The sequence below is a fragment of the Bos taurus genome, chromosome 7, assembly GCF_002263795.3.
Source record: "Bos taurus isolate L1 Dominette 01449 registration number 42190680 breed Hereford chromosome 7, ARS-UCD2.0, whole genome shotgun sequence".
Classification (NCBI taxonomy): Eukaryota; Metazoa; Chordata; class Mammalia; order Artiodactyla; family Bovidae; genus Bos; species Bos taurus.
The window spans coordinates 81,590,824-81,608,395 of NC_037334.1; the positions used below are offsets into that span (position 1 = coordinate 81,590,824).

The following is a 17,572-nucleotide window of genomic DNA, read 5'->3' on the forward strand; positions in this document are numbered from 1 at the left end:
AATCCTCTTATATGCTGGTGGGAAAGTAAATTGATATAGCCACTGTGGAGAACAGTATGCAGGTTCCTTAAAAACCTGAAAAAGATCTACCGTATGACCCAGCAATCCCACTACTGGGCACATACCAAGAAGAAACCATAATTCAAAAGGACATATGTACCTCAACGTTCACTGTGGTACTACTGACGATAGCCAGGAAGACATACATGCTCAGTCAGGTTCAACTCTGCAACCCTACTGACTGTAGCCTGCTAGGCTCCTCCATCCATGGGATTCTCCAGACAAGAATACTGGAGTGGGTTGCCATGTTCTCCTCCAGGGAATCTTCCCAACCCAGGGATCAAAACCGTGTCTCCTGCATTACAGGCGGTTTCTTTACCACTGAGCCACTGGGGAAGCCCAAGACATGGAAGCAACCTAAATGCCCATCAACAGAGGAATGGATAAAGAACAAATGGTACATATATTCAATGGAACATTACTTGGCCATAAAAAAAGGAGCAAAACATTTGCAGAGATGTGGATGGACCTAGAGACTGTCATACAGAGTAAGTCAGAAAGAGAAAAACAAATATTGCACATTAACATATATTTAGAATCTAGAAAAATGGTATAGATCTTATTTGCAAAGTAGAAATAGAGACAAAAACATAGAGAACAAACATGTACACGAAGAGGGGAAAGGAGATAGATGGAGTAGGAAGAATCAGGAGACTGGGACTGACACATATACACTATTGATACCACGCAGAAAACAGAAAAGTGATGAGAAAACACCGAACAGAACAGGAAACTCTACTCAGTGCTCTGTAGTGACCTGAATGGGAAGGATATTAAAAAAAAAAGTGATACATGTATACACAGAGCTGATTCACTTTGCTATACAGCAGGAAACATTGTAAATCAACTATATACCAATAAAAATAAAAGAAGATTCATTTATAGCATAAGTAACTAGTTAAACCGGAGTTCCGTTTAGTAAGAAAGAGAAAATATAAGAAACTAGGAATAGGTGAAAACTGAGCTCCTCTGGTTAACACAGAGGAAGCCAAGGACCTTCTGGCAGGATTCTCTCACTCATGCTCCTAGGCACCTGCAATGGTCCTTCCACTGCACCCCGAAGTCCAGGGAACTCAGCATGAAACCACTGCAAAAGATGACTGAGAGTTTTAAAATGCTACCATCTGTTAGCGAAGCATTGATCTTGAGTTTGATTTTTCTACTCTGGTCAAACAGGTCTTCTTACCATTCCTTAAACATCCCTAGCATTATTTCAACATCAGCCAGTTTTTCAAAAATCTCCAAAATAAATTTATGAGTTTCAAATCTCTAATAGAAAGTTTGATATGCATGCTACTTTTGAAAGAGTATCATATTTCTGTCATTTATGTTATGACGCTATTGGCAACATAATCACAGGCAGTGCAACATCTGCCTCAAAAACAGTTAATTAAGGCCTTTCCATCTTCATTTTTCCATATTCACCAGAAATTAGACTTTAATAAAATCAGTGGGAGGAAAAGGGCCTAAGATGAATCCATGAAACAACATACTTTGATGAAACAATACATTATTTTTCACAGTGAAACAAACTACGAAGTCAGATCTGCTCTGCTGTTTTACCTCTTTTCCATATTAACTTCTTCACTTATCTTTTTTTGAAATTTATGTCTATATGGTGGTTTAGTCGCTAAGTCATCTCTGACTCTTGTGACCCTATGAACTATAGCCTGCCAGGCTCCTCTGTCCATAGGATGTCCCAGGCAAGAATACTGGAGTGAGCTGCCATTTCCTTCTCTATAGGATCTCCCCGACCCAGGAATCAAACCTGGGTCTCTTGCATTGCAGGCAGATTCTTTACCAACTGAGCCACCAGCACCCTGTATCTCTATATAACGCAGTAAATAATTCTAAGAGATTAGGTAAAGTAGAATTCTTCCCCAATGCGTTTATAGTTTCCCTGATTGTCTTCTGTTATGCATATTTACCACTGAATGACTGAAGTAACATATTGCCCTACAGGAAATCTCAGGATCAAAAGTAACAGGGAGAATATCTGATAGCTCTTAGCAGTACTTAGATACCCCCCAGAAGCCATCCTATGCCCAAGGACGAGTTGAGAACACATACACACCTCACAGGTAAAGTGGTGAATATGATTCTTCAAATCAACACAGCTTGCACAAAAACAGAACAAAATAATCAACTTATGTTGTGCTATAAAGAATATAAGCTGGTTTATACCACTTGTATTTGGCAAGAGATATTAAACTTAATCCTACAGGAAATGAAAACAAGAGCAGAAACAGTATGGCCAATAAGAATAAGGCAAAAATTTGCAGCAACATGGATGGACCTAGAGAGTGTGATACTGAGTGAATTAAGTCAGACAGAGAAGGAAAAATATCATATGACACCCTTTACATATGGGATCTAAAAAGAAATGATACAAATGAACTTACAAAACAGAAAGAGGCTCACAGACTTAAGAGAACGGACTTATCGTTGCCAGGGGGAGGATGCGGGGGGTGTAGGAACAGTTATGGAGTTTGGGATGGATATGCACACACGGCTATATTTAAAATGGATAGCCAACAATGACCTACTATATAGCACGTAGAACTCTGTTCAATGTTATGTGGCAACCTGGATGGGAGGGGAGTTTGGAGAAAATGGATACATCTATATGTATGGATGTGTCCCTTCACTGTTCACCGGAAACCATTACAACATTGTTTGTTAATCAACTATACTCCAACACAATATAAACAGTTTTAAATGTTTAAAAAGAATACAGCAAATAATGAATCTCATTACAGTGGTCCTTTGGTATCTGTGGGGAAGTGGTTCCAAGATCCCGACAGATACCAAATCAGCCCATGATCAAGTCCCTGACATAAAACAAATAAATTAAAAAAAAAAAAAAAAAGGCACAGTACAGTTAGCCTTCCGTCTCTGCTGATGTGGAAGCTGTGTGTCCCTACCCGTTGAGCTGAACAGCTACTAGTATTGACTGACAAGTATATTTTGGCTTGATCTTTGTTTTAGGACAATTAAGGAATCATCTATTCATACTAGAGAACTACAAATATAATCCCTGTTTTGACAGTTTTTATCATCTTAATGGATTTAAAATATAACTTTATTTGTTCCTAGTCTATCAAGAACTCTAGTTTACATGTACTGTCTAGGAGAATTATGGTCCAAAGTGAGACTATTCATCCATCTGAGCATTTACTAATTATTTCTACTATATGCCAAAATTGAATATATATCAAAAGTTATGTGTATTTATTCTCCATATTCTATTTCTCTCCATATTCTTACATATCTATAAATTTTGATGAGTCTAGCAATATAATGCTATCTCTACATATATTTTAAAATGTGGTACTTCAAACTTCTTGAGAGAAGGTCTCTTTTGCCATGAGTGTGGGAACTATATGTGTTTTGTTCACCACTACATTCCCTAGAGCCATGCCTCCCAAGATTATAAAGCCTCTGCTACCTGCTCTGATTCACTTATTTCTTTACAACCTGCCATTTTATCTCAATTTGTTTCAAAATATAAAGTGGCTCTTCCTGTCTGTGTCTGGGCGGCGCGTGCGATAGAGACGCCTCGGCCGTGTCTTCAGGATGACGGAGTAAAAAAAAAAAAAGAAAAAATATAAAGTGAGTAAAAGTAGCACTAAATGACCTCCTTGCAACTACGTATTCAGTTATATTAAAATAAGAAGTGATAAATACTTATTAGATAATATTTTAGTCATTCATTTATATAAACATAAAACATGATTTGAACATCTCCTGTCAGGCACCCTGCTGGACAGAAAGAATGAAAAAGATAAATAAGACAAAGTCTATTCCCTGAGGAAGTTTACAAATTATTAGAGTAAACATCCTATTACGAAAATCTAATATATAGGGACATTCAGGAGATGCACAGAGGATATTATAGGATCATGGCAAAGAATGCATCTAACTCTCTACAGTAGTTTCTACACAAGTATTTTCCTAAATAATATGTAATTATCTGTAAAAAAAAAAAAAAAGAAAACTTTCTAACATACAAAATATTCTTCTCCTATTATTTTATGTACATAGTAGGTGTTTTTATACCATTAAAAAAAACTACCCCATCTCTACAAACCTGTAACATAATTTTTTTCAGATGTTACAAACACTCTCTTAGGTAAGAATACAAAAACCAGCCACATTTTATCAACAATTATAACTCAAGCCTATCACTTTACCTAAACAGTTGAATGATTTGAAATATTTCCAGTTTACCAATTAACAGACTACTTCAATCTGTGGATATTTATTGAACATCTATTATTTGACAGACCCAGGGAAAGAATGGGTCTAATTTTCTGTGCTCTCAGAGTTCATTGTAATAATGCAATGTCATTACCATCACATTACTAAAGCAATAATATATTTTGGCTCTATCTTTGCTTTAGGACAATTAAGGAATTTTCTATCCATACCAAAGAACTAAAATTATAATCACTGTGTATGTTTTTAGTTAAAAGTTTAGTGGCATACATTGACATTTTTGCTAAATATTTTGGAAATAAATGAAAGCAGAAATAAATTATTAAACAAAACAATTCTATGTTAGGCTGTATCAGGAATAAAAATTCAGTAAACATTAATTAGCTCCACATGAAAGCATTGCCTGAAATTTCAGAGTGAAATAAAAACATACTAATGGGGAGAAAAGGAAATCTAGTCCAATAAACTTTATAAGAGAGCAGGTACTACTTATAATCATTGAAATGATGGTTTCCTTTTCAATGATAATATTGTATGTGCATAATAATAATTTTATATTTAGATAAACCTGGTTTTCACTTAGGTTAAAAACAACAGGCTAACAGGCCAAGCAAGATATCTCCAAAATAATCATCCTAAAATCTCTCTTTTCTTACAAAATAAGTTCTTAATTACTAAATTTTCCTCCAACATTTCTGATCTTATTCTGTACTCCCCTCTAGAAAAATCAACAGGTGACACACTTCATAGAATCTGTCACAGAAGAGAAAAAACAAACACAGGTTTATGTGGAAACCATCCCTACATTTTCTCCATCAGTTCTCAAGGATGAACTATAGCAATGCCTGGAAACACATTAGAAATGACGGTGCTCATTCTTTTTCTAAAGTTAATTATTATAACTGATCTAAAATCTTGTTACTTTAAAATAAAAAGTATAAGAAGCCATACAAAATAAATTTGTGGCACTATGTAATTTTATAAAGCAAACATATGGTTATTATAAAGTAACCACCGCCATCTCAGAAGCCCAGGCCACAAGCCCCATTTCTATCAGAACCCCTGTCTACCTCTCATTGTCCTGACAAATACAGTAATCATTTTCTTGTGTTTTTTACAGCTTTGTCATCCAAAAGTACATTCCTACACACTATTAACTGCTGATTTCTAAAGGTATACTTATTTTACAGTTGGTACTCCATACACATTGTAAATAATGTTATCTTAAAATATAAATGCAAGAAGATAAAAATTTTACTCATTTAAATGCTTCCTCTCTTTTTTTTATTTTTCTCACAGTAAGTATGAACAGGGTGAATTTTTTAAAATAAAGAGATATTAATTAACACTGCATCTATAATTATTTTGCAAATAAAATGATACAACGACAAAAATCCATATTCTTAAACAGGCAATGGTTAGAAGACAAATCAAAAAAAGTTAAAAACCAAAAGTCAAAAAAATTTTCTGGGATAATTATTATCAAAAAAGTTATTAGAATTATAGAATGGCTCAAAATAACATCTATTCACTTTACCTATCTCTCTTTTAGTATGTGTATTTACCAAAAAAAAAAAGTTCTTAATGGGAAGTACTACATATGCTTATGACTATAACATGGTGACATGAAAACATATGACCACTTCAAATTTACTGGGTTTTTTTTTCTAATTTTAGAAGATTAGAACTCACTGTAAGGTGAAATTTGATCTACTTTACAGTAACTTTCTTGAATATAAAATTAACTATAGATACTTGGAAAATACAGAAATATATAGATAAAAATTAAAACCACACATAATCCCAATGTCAAAAGATAACCACTTTTAACATTTTAACTTATTTTTTAATTAAAAGGATTATTCATAATTTACATTATGCCTCCACTATATCTTTTTAAAAAGTAATTTATTCTTTCATTATCCATTCAATCTCATAGATAAGTGAAGACTATAAAATAACAGGACTTTTAAAACATATCAGAATTTACACATATCCATTCATCTTCTGATGGGCATCTAGGTTGCTTCCATGTCCTGGCTATTGAATGGATAAGAAAGCTCTGGTACATATACACAATGGAGTATTACTCAGCCATTAAAAAGAATACATTTGAATCAGTTCGAATGAGATGGATAAAACTGGAACCTATTATACAGAGTGAAGTAAGCCAGAAAGAAAAACACCAATACAGTATACTAACACATATATATGGAATTTAGAAAGATGGTAACAATAACCCTGTGTACGAGACAGCAAAAGAGACACCGATGTATAGATCAGTCTTATTGACTCTGTGGGAGAGGGAGAGGGTGGGGAGATTTGGGAGAATAGCATTGAAACATGTATAATATCATGTATGAAAAAAAAAATAAATCTGAAAATCTGTTAAAAAAAAAAGAATTTACACATACAAGTATTTTTTTAAATACTGCGTTCTAAAAACGCAGCTAATAAATAAAATATTTTTAAGAATGTTTCTTTGAGAACTACCTTGAGTTCAGTGGGTATATATATTAATCATTATTCTAAAATGGTTCCCAATGGACTCTAATATAACAATATAACATGACAGAATTTTACCAAAATCTGTTTGTTCTTGTTCCTGTTTTTTCCCTGAGTCTTTCAAACTTCATCTACACCTTAAACATGAATCATGTTGATAATTCAGAAATTGTCTACTATTAAGAATTTAGGAAATCGCAGCCACAAAAATTACCATAAAAGTGTGCTACAGGAAACAAACATTTCTAAAAATCCAATTGCAATATAAAATTACACAAGCCAAACTCTACCTTTACAGCAACCTCCATTTAAAAAAATTGAGATGTATTACCATTAATTAGAGATGTATTACCATTAAAGTAAATTGACTTGAAAGTGAAAGTGAAAGTGAAGTCGTGTCCGACTCTGCAACTCCATGGACTGTAGCCTACCAGGATCCTCCCTCCATGGGATTCTCCAGGCAAGAGTACTGGAATGGGTTGCCATTTCTTTCTCCAGGGGATCTTCCTGACCCAGGGATCAAACCCAGGTCTCCCACATTCCAGGCAGACGCTTTAACCTCTGAGCCACCAAAGGTATAATAAAAATTCCATCTAAGAAATCAAGTCTCTTAAAACTAATGTTTAAGATAAAATTATGAAACACCTGATAAAACGTGTGCTAACCGATAACAAATTGCAAAATCCAAATGCTGAATTTTTTCTAAACTACATTTTCTTGGGACCAAATTAAATGAGGAAGAGTTATTCTTCCTATAAAATCTACTCTAATTTCACTCCTACCTCTGGTCATTGCTTGTTTTCAAAAACCTTGAAATATTTAAGTGGGCTTCTAAAGTTAACAAGTGTGAGTACTCTCTGAAATATTGAAAAAATGCCTTATGAATGCAGAATGATTATGATGATAATGGCTAAGGCAATGACAACGGTGATTCATCTAATGCTTCCAAGAAGGAGATACTAATTAGTTCAGTGCTCCTTTTAAGGTCTCCACGGTGAATAGACGGTTGCAGCTTTCTATACGATGGGATTTTGAAAAAATGCTTATATAATTGATTTCTTAAGATGTAGATCCATAAATACTATATGTCATTTACAGCAGAACACTGGTACTCTCTAACACCATCTAGTTGTCAAAATTATGCCATTAAGGGCAGGCCAAATCTAGGCATGTCTTTCTTGATGTAAGAGACAGATGAGATGAGTATCTTACTCTAGCCAGAATCTTCACACTCTTCATGGTTGAGTCTCTGTTTTCCTTTACAGCCATTACCCCAAGGGTGAAAAAGGAGAATCAGATTGTTCAAATAAATGCCATGTCCTGGGCCCTGTCTTACCTGCCTTTTCTGCGCTTTTTCTTTATATGCAGCACCATCCCTTTTACTCACCTTGTCCCCAAGAGCTAGTGTTTAGCACACAGCAAGCTTTATGAGTACAATCAATATCCGATGAAGTAATCACAGGCAGTCTCACTTTAATCAGTTTAGTACACGTTTAAAGTATTACACAGTCCCTGTCAGATGCCCAAGATTCTCACTGAAGTTTGCATACCCTTCCTTGTGCTATGTTTGGGGTTATAATTCTGGCTATTTCCACTCTCCAGTGTAGGACTGAAGTACTTCCTTTGGAAGAAGAAGTTCCTTTTCCTTTTTGAGGCCTGGTTCTGGTTTTAAAGGGTATTTACACAGAATGATGCCACTCTTTCACCAACTAAACATGCATCCCTCTGATAAATTTTTAGGTACTTAAAATCGATATTTCCTCAGGCTCCAGGCCTAATTCCACTTCCTCTAAACTAAGGAAACTGGTTTTCCTCCATCCCAAACTCAGTCTGCGTGTCTTATGGTCAGTTCTGCAAACAGTGTTTTCCTAGCCCCTTTAAAGCACCGTCTCACTGAAACTTCCCAGGTGATCCAGAGGCTAAGATTCCGAGCTCCCACTGCAGCAGCCCCAGGTTTGATCCCTGGTCATGAAACTAGATCCCACATGCCACAACTAAGATTTAGCATGACGTAACTAAGGGATCCCACATACCACAATGAAGACTGAGGGTCCTGTAGTTCTGAAACTGAGATCCAGTGCAGTGCAGCCAAACAAATAAATTTTAAAAACAAAACAGTCTTGCCATTATTAAATGCCACTTTTCCCTGAAGAAGACCTACTCCCCCTGCCTTCCACCTTTCTTTTACAATTCTGCTTCCTTGTGCCATCAATTCTCTAAGATCACATTTATAATTCTTCTTTAAAAACACTCAATATACATCCATCACCTTGTCACAGATAGTCCACGGCCCTGAAGAACTTAACAAAAAGTTCATATTTTCATTTTTTGTCCAGACATTTTTGCTCTCTTATCTTGTATTTCCTTTAATTCACATTAAATTTACTTATGGAACTGAATTCAGTGAGTGGATATTTAGCCTTATAATAATGTAACTCAAAGTTGTAAAAAGAATAATGTAATACTTCTATATATTTTTTAATGGAAATGCAGAAGAAGAACTTTTATAACATTCTTATGATGACTTTTTTGTGGAATAATTACTACTTAATTTTTATATATAGGCAATTACACAAATCAAGCACACTTAAAGGTAAGAAACACCTCTAATAGCCTGAAGTTAGGACTACTCTCTTGCCCTAAGCTTCTTCAACAAGACTCACACATCCATTTGTGTTTCACTTTTAAAGTGATAAGCCTATTTCCCAAGAAAAAAACACTAATTCCTTAAGTACCAAAGGAAAAAAATGGACGGTCCAATATATTTTTCAAGAACAGTGGTTAAAAACAAAACTGACAATATAGCTTGGTAAAACTGTATAGAAACTTACGTAATCATGGAAGGCTTTTGCTTCACTTGAATGTTCACATGTTTCCCGTCTTTCTGGAGCTGCACAGTAGAGATCCCAAAATACACTAAAAAAGTAATTATAGAAACATTAAGAAAATCATATAATGTCAAATGAGAGAGCACAATTCCAGAAACAGAAGGCAAATATTCCTTACACAATATGTGTTTTCTTCTTTAGGACAAACATTTATTTGAAAGATTTAAATTCAGAGAAGTCTCTTCTTGTAGTAATAGGTATAACCTAGCCATCACTCAGAAATGCTAAGATTTTTCTGAAATGACAATAAAAAAATTAAAACTGTCATTCTTGTCTTAAGAATGACTTAAACATTTGATTGAAATAATTATAACACTTTTCACAACTTTCCCATGAAAAATAAAAGATTTTTTTAATACCAATTTAATCATTAAGGAATAAAATAACTATTTTTATAAGTGAAATTCACTTTTTCAAGATAATTTTATTATCTAACCCCAGGCCAATACCCTAACCATTAGGTCACACCTGCCAAACAAATATATTTTCTTAAAATATCCTCTGGTTTTCGTTTGTAATTACCAAGACAGGTTGGTCATTTTGAAAATTTAAAAAATCACAATTTCTTTTTTTCTTCCTATTCAAGAGCAATAAAAGCAAAACAGAACTGGTTGGGAAAAATAATTATACTGCTTACAAAACACATAGGCCCATGTTTCATAAAATTAACAATGAACATGAACAAGGGATTAAAATCAAGAAAGCAAATGTCTGAAAGTCCTAATGATAAACAAAAGCAGTTTTACTGATCAACAAATATTTTTTTACTGTACATTTCCCTCTCTAGAGAACTGCAAAGTATGCTCAGCCAAATGGTTAACGGCCTAACTTTAGGAACAGGACATATCTGAGATAGAAGCTGGCCCTGCCGCCTACTAGCTCAATTTGTTTAAACAAGAAACAATTTTCTCCTCTATAAAATGGGGCTGTTGAGAAAATTAAATTGTATAAAATAAGCACAGGGTCTTACAGTCAATATATTATTAATAATATAACACTATAATTAGCTTGCACAAAAATTTAAAATGCATACATATTGTTAAGGCAGGTCATTGGGCTGAGGGCACAGTTAACAATGGCACAATAAAGCTTGGTAAATCAAACTGGTCTCTTTGTTTTGACCTTTGAAGTCGCATTTTATCTGGATCTCTCTCCTGAGCTAGGATAGAACATTCTCTAGGCATTATAACAATTAATTCCGTAAAATAAGATTACTCTTAGAGGCAAAATATATGAAAGATTAAGTACTGACATTTATTTCCTTTTAAATTTCTACAATAAGCAAGAAATACAAAGCAAACAATAAAGACCAAATTAATTCAAATAATTTCAATTCCTAAACTAGAGTGCAAGCAGTTTAAAATTGTGCTTGGCTTTCCTATATTCCTTTTGGGATAAAAAGTATAATAATTATACACAACAAGGATACAGCTTAAAGTTTTCCACCTGGAACAGGTGTGTTATGAATTATCATGTATTGCAATTATACTTATTTTCATGTTCTTAAGGAACGTCAAAGTTCTTAAAACTAAAATTTTATAATGGCTGTCTTTAAATTGTATTTAATCACAGAATATTATATGCAATATTATGACAATGTTTCTCTTTATGGATTTAGTAAGTGGTCAAAAATTTATAAGTGCCATAATAAGGATAATAAAACAAATTACTAAAGTAGCATAACTTTATATATAGTGTTTCTAATAATCCTACATTATTAGATATATAAAAAATGTATTAAAAATATACATTATTTTCTTGAATAAAGGTAAAGAAATATATCCTTTTAAAGACATTTACCCAAAGAAGAAATACACAGTTCTACAATAATAGAGACAAGGTGAAGTCTTAACCACTGGCCTGCTAGGGAAGTTCCTAAATTATTTTTAAAACAGCATACAGGTGTTAAAAATATTCTAGAAAAGACTCATAGAGTTAATATGGTCAAAAAAAGTTTTCTTATTAAGGAAGTAAAATTTGTGTCAATTTCCTTTCCAATCCTTTGTATTTAGTGGAAAATTCCAAGTTGTTGTTGTTTTTACAGTGTCTTCCCACCAAATCTTCCTTGTATTCCACATTCCTTCCCTACTCTCCAACACATTTCACTTTTTCCATACAGTCTGACCACTTCTGTTGTTTACTTTCTTCCCTTCTTATTGTGATTATACTCCTCTTTCTATCCTAGTTGTTGCCTATATTGTCTTATATTGATGTTTAGTTTAACGAATTCAAATTAATAATTAGTTATGCAATGCCTATTATAGGCAAGACATACAAGATGAGTAAGAAGTAGTCTGCCACTTACAAATATATATCATTCTAGTAAGCAGGCTAATTCCAACACACACAATTATTTTCACATGTATATTTGGTTATTCTTAGCTACACCTGATGTCATTATTAGATTCTAAGATCGTCAGAGTGCTAGCATGCTGCAAAATTTGACTTTTCCACTGCCAGGAGACAGAAACTGGATTCTTATGATGACCTTAGTTATTGGTTCATTTTTTCCTGCAATGTTATATATATTTAATTACAGGATATAAATACATGAGCCCAAAGTTATTCTAAAAGGTTTTTATATATAAAATTAAATTTAAAAGTTTCTTCCATTAAAAGTTGAAATAGGAAGTTTTAAAAAGTGTGTATTTTTAAATTATACAAATAAAAAGGGACATTAATTTCAGGGGAAAGAAGTTCCTCAGCATTTGTATCCCTGAAATCCATGGAAGAGAGCTGGGAACTTTTATTAAAGCATATTAACAGGAAACATGTTTTCAAGATGGATTTGATCACAGTGAATGTAATGAGCACGGGAGAGAGGCATAAAAATTACAACAGTACTGGGCATGATACAAACTGAAAGAAGAAAAGAAATCACAAGGGACATCATATTAGGAACAAGAAAAACATTTCCAGAAAGTAAAATCACACACTTTCCCCTAAGCCATACTAAAGGGAGAAATTTCTCTCCTCTCCAAGGCCTCTGCACCTCATTTCTCCTGTAATTTATTCTGCATTTTTGTTCATATTTATTCTCTTTCAGCATCTTCAATCTCCCTTACTCTTTTTACCTCCATCTACATACATGCTGAAATCTATGCTAAAAATAAAAATACAAAAATGCTAGGTCCTGTTCTATGTTGTTAATCCTGAAACTACTATACACATCACCACATACTTCAACTATTCTTCATAACCCTGGAGCTGGAAAAATGGAACATAACAGTCCCCTAAATTTCATGTTCACTATTCCACTGAAACTGTTCTCCCCAAGAAGATCTAAGAAAACCTTAGTTCCCAGTTCAGGAAAACTTTTTTTTTTTTTAACTTATACCTGCTGCAGAATTTACTCTCTCCTTTGAACACCTTTTCTAGTTTCCATATATTATTCTTTCCTGATTCCCCTCCTTCCTCTCTAGGTATTTTCTTTTGAGGCTCCTCTTTATCTGTTTACACTTAAACGTTGACCTTCCTCAGAGTCCCAACCCCAGGCCCTGTTCTTACTTGTTACACTGTATATTACTATAATTGTGGATACACGTCATTATACATTTGCTTAAGGCCACAGAATGTACAACACCAGAAATGAACTGTAATGTAAATTATGGACTTGGAGTGATTATAGTGTGTTAATGTAGGTTCATCAGTTATAACAAGGGTACCACTCTGGTGGGGAATGTTGATTATGGGAAGGCTATACATTGTGGAAGCAGGAGTTACATGGAAAATCTCTACCTTCTCCTCAATTTTGTTATGAACTGACTGAAAACTACTCTAAAAAATGAAGTATCAATTGGGAAAAAAAAAAAAAAAACCAAAGAGCTCTTTGAAACAACGGGAAAAAAAGTCAGGACCCTGCTGGACTTAAGGCCCATAGTCATGGTTAGCTACACACAATGATCAGAAAAGCTTAGGATCTGGGCAATGTCCTGAAAGAGGGGATCCCTAGCTTTCCATCAGTTCTCAGAGGACCCCATGACTTAAAAATCATTAAGAATCACCCATTTATATAAAGCAGGCACCTCAAAAGGTACATGTAGTAGTTTTAGGGAAGAACATTAAAAACACTGAAAACAATGTACCTTTTGCATGTGCTAGACTTAAATGAAAATAAATATGGCCTAAAATATTTATGTGCCCTTTATTTACAATTTCTTTGATATCTACAACTAAGTAAAAATTACTTAAAATACCAAAACCACAGAGAAAGAGCTCCCCTGAATCTAAGAGCCACAGAAAAAGGAAGAGCAATAGCAGATCTAAGAGCTGCACCTACTGATAAAAACGACCAAAAAAACTGAAGTCTGACAGAAGCAAAAAGCCAAAGTATTCAGTGAATTGTTATCAACCATCTACAGTACAAGGATAGGTTAGATTCATGAGGAAGGGAGTAAAAGAGAGATGGGTGCAAGAAACGGAATTAATTCTATAATGAAAAACTTAAAATCTTCATTTTGTTAGCCCACTAATCCAATATGGACAGACCTCTAACGTGGTTTCTTGTGTCACTTTATAGACATAATAGGAAACATATAAAATATAAGGGTGTCGATAAGTGGGGAACCTCAATTACATTCAGCAGTTAAGCATTTATAGTCTAGATCTAGATACCATAAAAACAGCTTATGTAAAATGAAAAACTGACTTTTAAAATATTATGTTACAAGACATCAGTCTTAAGCCCCAGGAAAAAGCACAATAGTGCTTAACTGCAATGAACCGTTATTCCAAATACAGGAAAATCTCTGAACCAAAGGCCCGCACCTGTTCCTGCCATCCGTATTGGAGACTAACAAGGGAAACCCACAATCATAACTGACCAAGTGCGGTTCCATTCACCACGGGACTTCTAGTAAAGCACGTTTTCAGGAGAGAGATTACAAAGATGATGGCATTAAGTAACAGACCAGGAAACCACATCCACGGCACTGGAAAAGAACTTTTATTTTTGTTTTTTCCTTTTAAGTATGATGCTGAGAGATGAGTGTATTAACATACTGAACAGGAAATGCTCCTAAATGAAGAAACTTTAAAAAAAAAGAAAAACCTTAGCTTGTCCATTTGAGTACCTAGACTAATGCTGCTGCAGAAAAGTCACAAACCTGGGTGTATTGGTGCTGCAATAAAATTTGCAAGTTCTGATATCAACTAGCCTTTAATACTGACTGATCATTTCTGTGTACATTCCTAGGCAGTTCTATCTCTGAATCTATCTAGAACTATTTCAAACTTTTTTAGACTATTCTGAAAATTCACCACCACCACCACCACCACCTTCAGAATCTTCAGGCTTAGATGAAGTCACAAGGGTGGGGCCCTCATGATGCAATTAGTGCCCCTACAAACACAGCCATCAGAGAGCTAGCCAGTCAGTCAGCATGTGCTTGCTCTGTCTCTCTCATTCTGATATGTGCGTGCTCTCTCTCTCTCTATCCATGTGAGGACACAGTAAGAAGGCAGCTATCTACAAGCCAGGAAGAGAGTTCTCATTAGAAACACACCATGCCTGGCAGATTGAACTCGGGACTTCTGGCCTCCAGAACTGTGAGAAAAGTAATTTCTACTGTTTAAGCCACCCAGTCTATGGTATTTTCTTATGGTAACGAGAGTTGACTAATACAAACTCATACTTAGAGCTGGAGAGTCCACATTGTTCACAATTACATCTTGACTTAATAGCAGTATCTTTAAGTTAACTACTTAATGCTGGTTTTGAGCTTGTTTTTTTTTTGTTGTTGTTTTGTTTTGTTTTTTTATAAGTGCTACCTTTCAGAAAATAACTGCAGAAAATGAAAAAGTATAAATGAGAAGCATAAAACCATAAACAGGTATGTGCAAGCCTAGTGAAATGCATCATCAATCTAATGAAAATGGAATAAAAGATACTTACCACCACCAAGAATGTAAGAATCCTGGTGGCTCCCCCAACGTGATGTTCTTTTCCCATCTTATCTAAAATGAATAAAATAGATATTAAACACTCCTAATAATACTTTCCCTACACATATGACAAAGCAATATTTTCCCTTTTAAAATATTAAGATAATATATAGGATTTTAATCATTTTCATGTTATTCTTTATCCAAGCTTTACAAATACTCATTCTATATTATAATTTGCTGACTGAATAATCTGAGAGAAGATGCCACCATTATTTTCCTGAATTTGCTTCCCACTGTGCCAGAATTTCAGAAGGTATTTCAGGATCTTAAGGCACATGAAAATCACAATTATTAACACCAATATGGAAATCAGCTATCACCACTAACCCAGACACTTGCAAGAACTTGGGCTTAATATGTACAGACTCCAAATTAAACTTGAAGGATTGAATTTTTGAATAAGTTTCTGATTTGAGAGGATGGAACTAAGAAGGCATATGTAAGAATTTTAAAAGATGGTGATATTGACTTTCCAATTATTTGTATTTCAGATGAGTTGAAGTTCACTATAAAAAAAATTTAAAACAAGGTCAATATTCTCAAAATTAAAAGTTCTGATTAAATGCTTTTTACAAATTAAATTTAAAAATTGCAAAGCTGAGTGTGTATTTATTCAGTGCCTTTTCTAAGCACTGGATAGCATTAAGAAGAAAAGATGAAAATCTTTGCATTCGAGGAGATTACATTTTAGTAGGAAGGATTGCTGTTGTTCAGTTGCTAAGTCGTGTCTGACTCTTTGCGACCCCATGGACTAGCCTGCCAAGCACCTCTGCCCATGGGATTTCCCAGGCAAGAATACTGGAGTGGGTGGTTACTTCCTTCTCCACAGGATCTTTCTGACCCAAGGACTGAACCCACATCTCCTGCATTGCAGGTGGATTCTTCACCATTAAGGAGAAGCTCAGTAGGGAAAACGGACCATAACAAACAAACGCCCCTGCCCCACACTCCGCCCCAGAAAAGACTGCATTTATACTAGAAGGTGACAAATGCTATGGAGGAAAATAAAGCAGTGAAGGAGGATAAAGAGAACAGACAAACTGTAAGAAGTTATAATGTTAGCTAAGGTGATCCAGCTTCAAGAACAACCCACCCTTATATTTAAGTATAGGTTTTAGTTTTTTAAATAACTAAAAAATAATTTAACAATACTCCAATCAGTAAAATGTGCCCATTGGCCCTTACCACTACGAGGAAGCAAACAACTATAAACACTGATTCAAAGAATTCTTTCCATCACCTACTATGGAAGAAGTTATCCCAACAGGATAAAAAAACAAAAATATTTTAAAATAAAAACTCACAACGTGATTCTAAATGTTAAAACACACACACAAAAAAAAACCCTCTTTAAGGAAGAGATGTTAAAACTTAAGCATAATTAAAATCGCTGAAACTGACAGCATTTTTACAGTGCTTATGCACACAAAGTATAAATCAATGAAAACTCTGATGTAAAAAAGTTATTTGCTCTCAAAAACCAGAGAAATTCTCTGAAGATTAGAAAATTATGCATGTGATAGCCATTTTAAGAGATAAAGTGAAACTCTAAGAGTTAATCAACTTAAATTTATAAAGCATAAACATAAACGATGAACCAGAACATGTTATATAAATGGAAGCCAGACCCTAACTTGAATTCTCCAAAGTAGTAACATTCAAAATTTTTTAAAAATCTATGCTACCTTTTATCTGAAAATTTCAGGTGATTAGTATTTTATCTTTTTTGGTTCATGAAAAATAAGAAATGGTACTTAATGTGTCTTATGAGAAATAAAGCTCTGACATCCTGCTGAAGTTATAATTTAGTCAAAAACCTGTGTCTCATCTTTTCTCTCAATCTTTTCTCTTACCATCTTTTCCCAAGTCCATGTCTTCTTGAAAGGGCATAATGATGCACCTCACAGATGTGCCCCAGACATACCAATATTCCTAATCCCTGGAATCATCCTAAG

At 34.3% G+C, this 17,572-nt stretch overlaps 1 protein-coding gene across 13 annotated transcripts in view; it reads right to left on the reverse strand.

The window, feature by feature from the left end:
- The window catches only part of SSBP2 (single stranded DNA binding protein 2), a 309,901-nt gene that overhangs the window by 189,221 nt on the left and 103,108 nt on the right, over positions 1-17,572 (reverse strand). For all 13 annotated transcript variants that reach the window (NM_001035478.1, XM_005209715.5, XM_005209713.5 and 10 more), the window contains exons 3-4: positions 15,565-15,626; positions 9,615-9,699 (exon numbers count right to left, since the gene is read on the reverse strand). In NM_001035478.1, the coding sequence (NP_001030555.1) occupies positions 9,615-9,699; positions 15,565-15,626 (147 nt within the window). The remainder of the gene's footprint in view (positions 1-9,614; positions 9,700-15,564; positions 15,627-17,572) is intronic.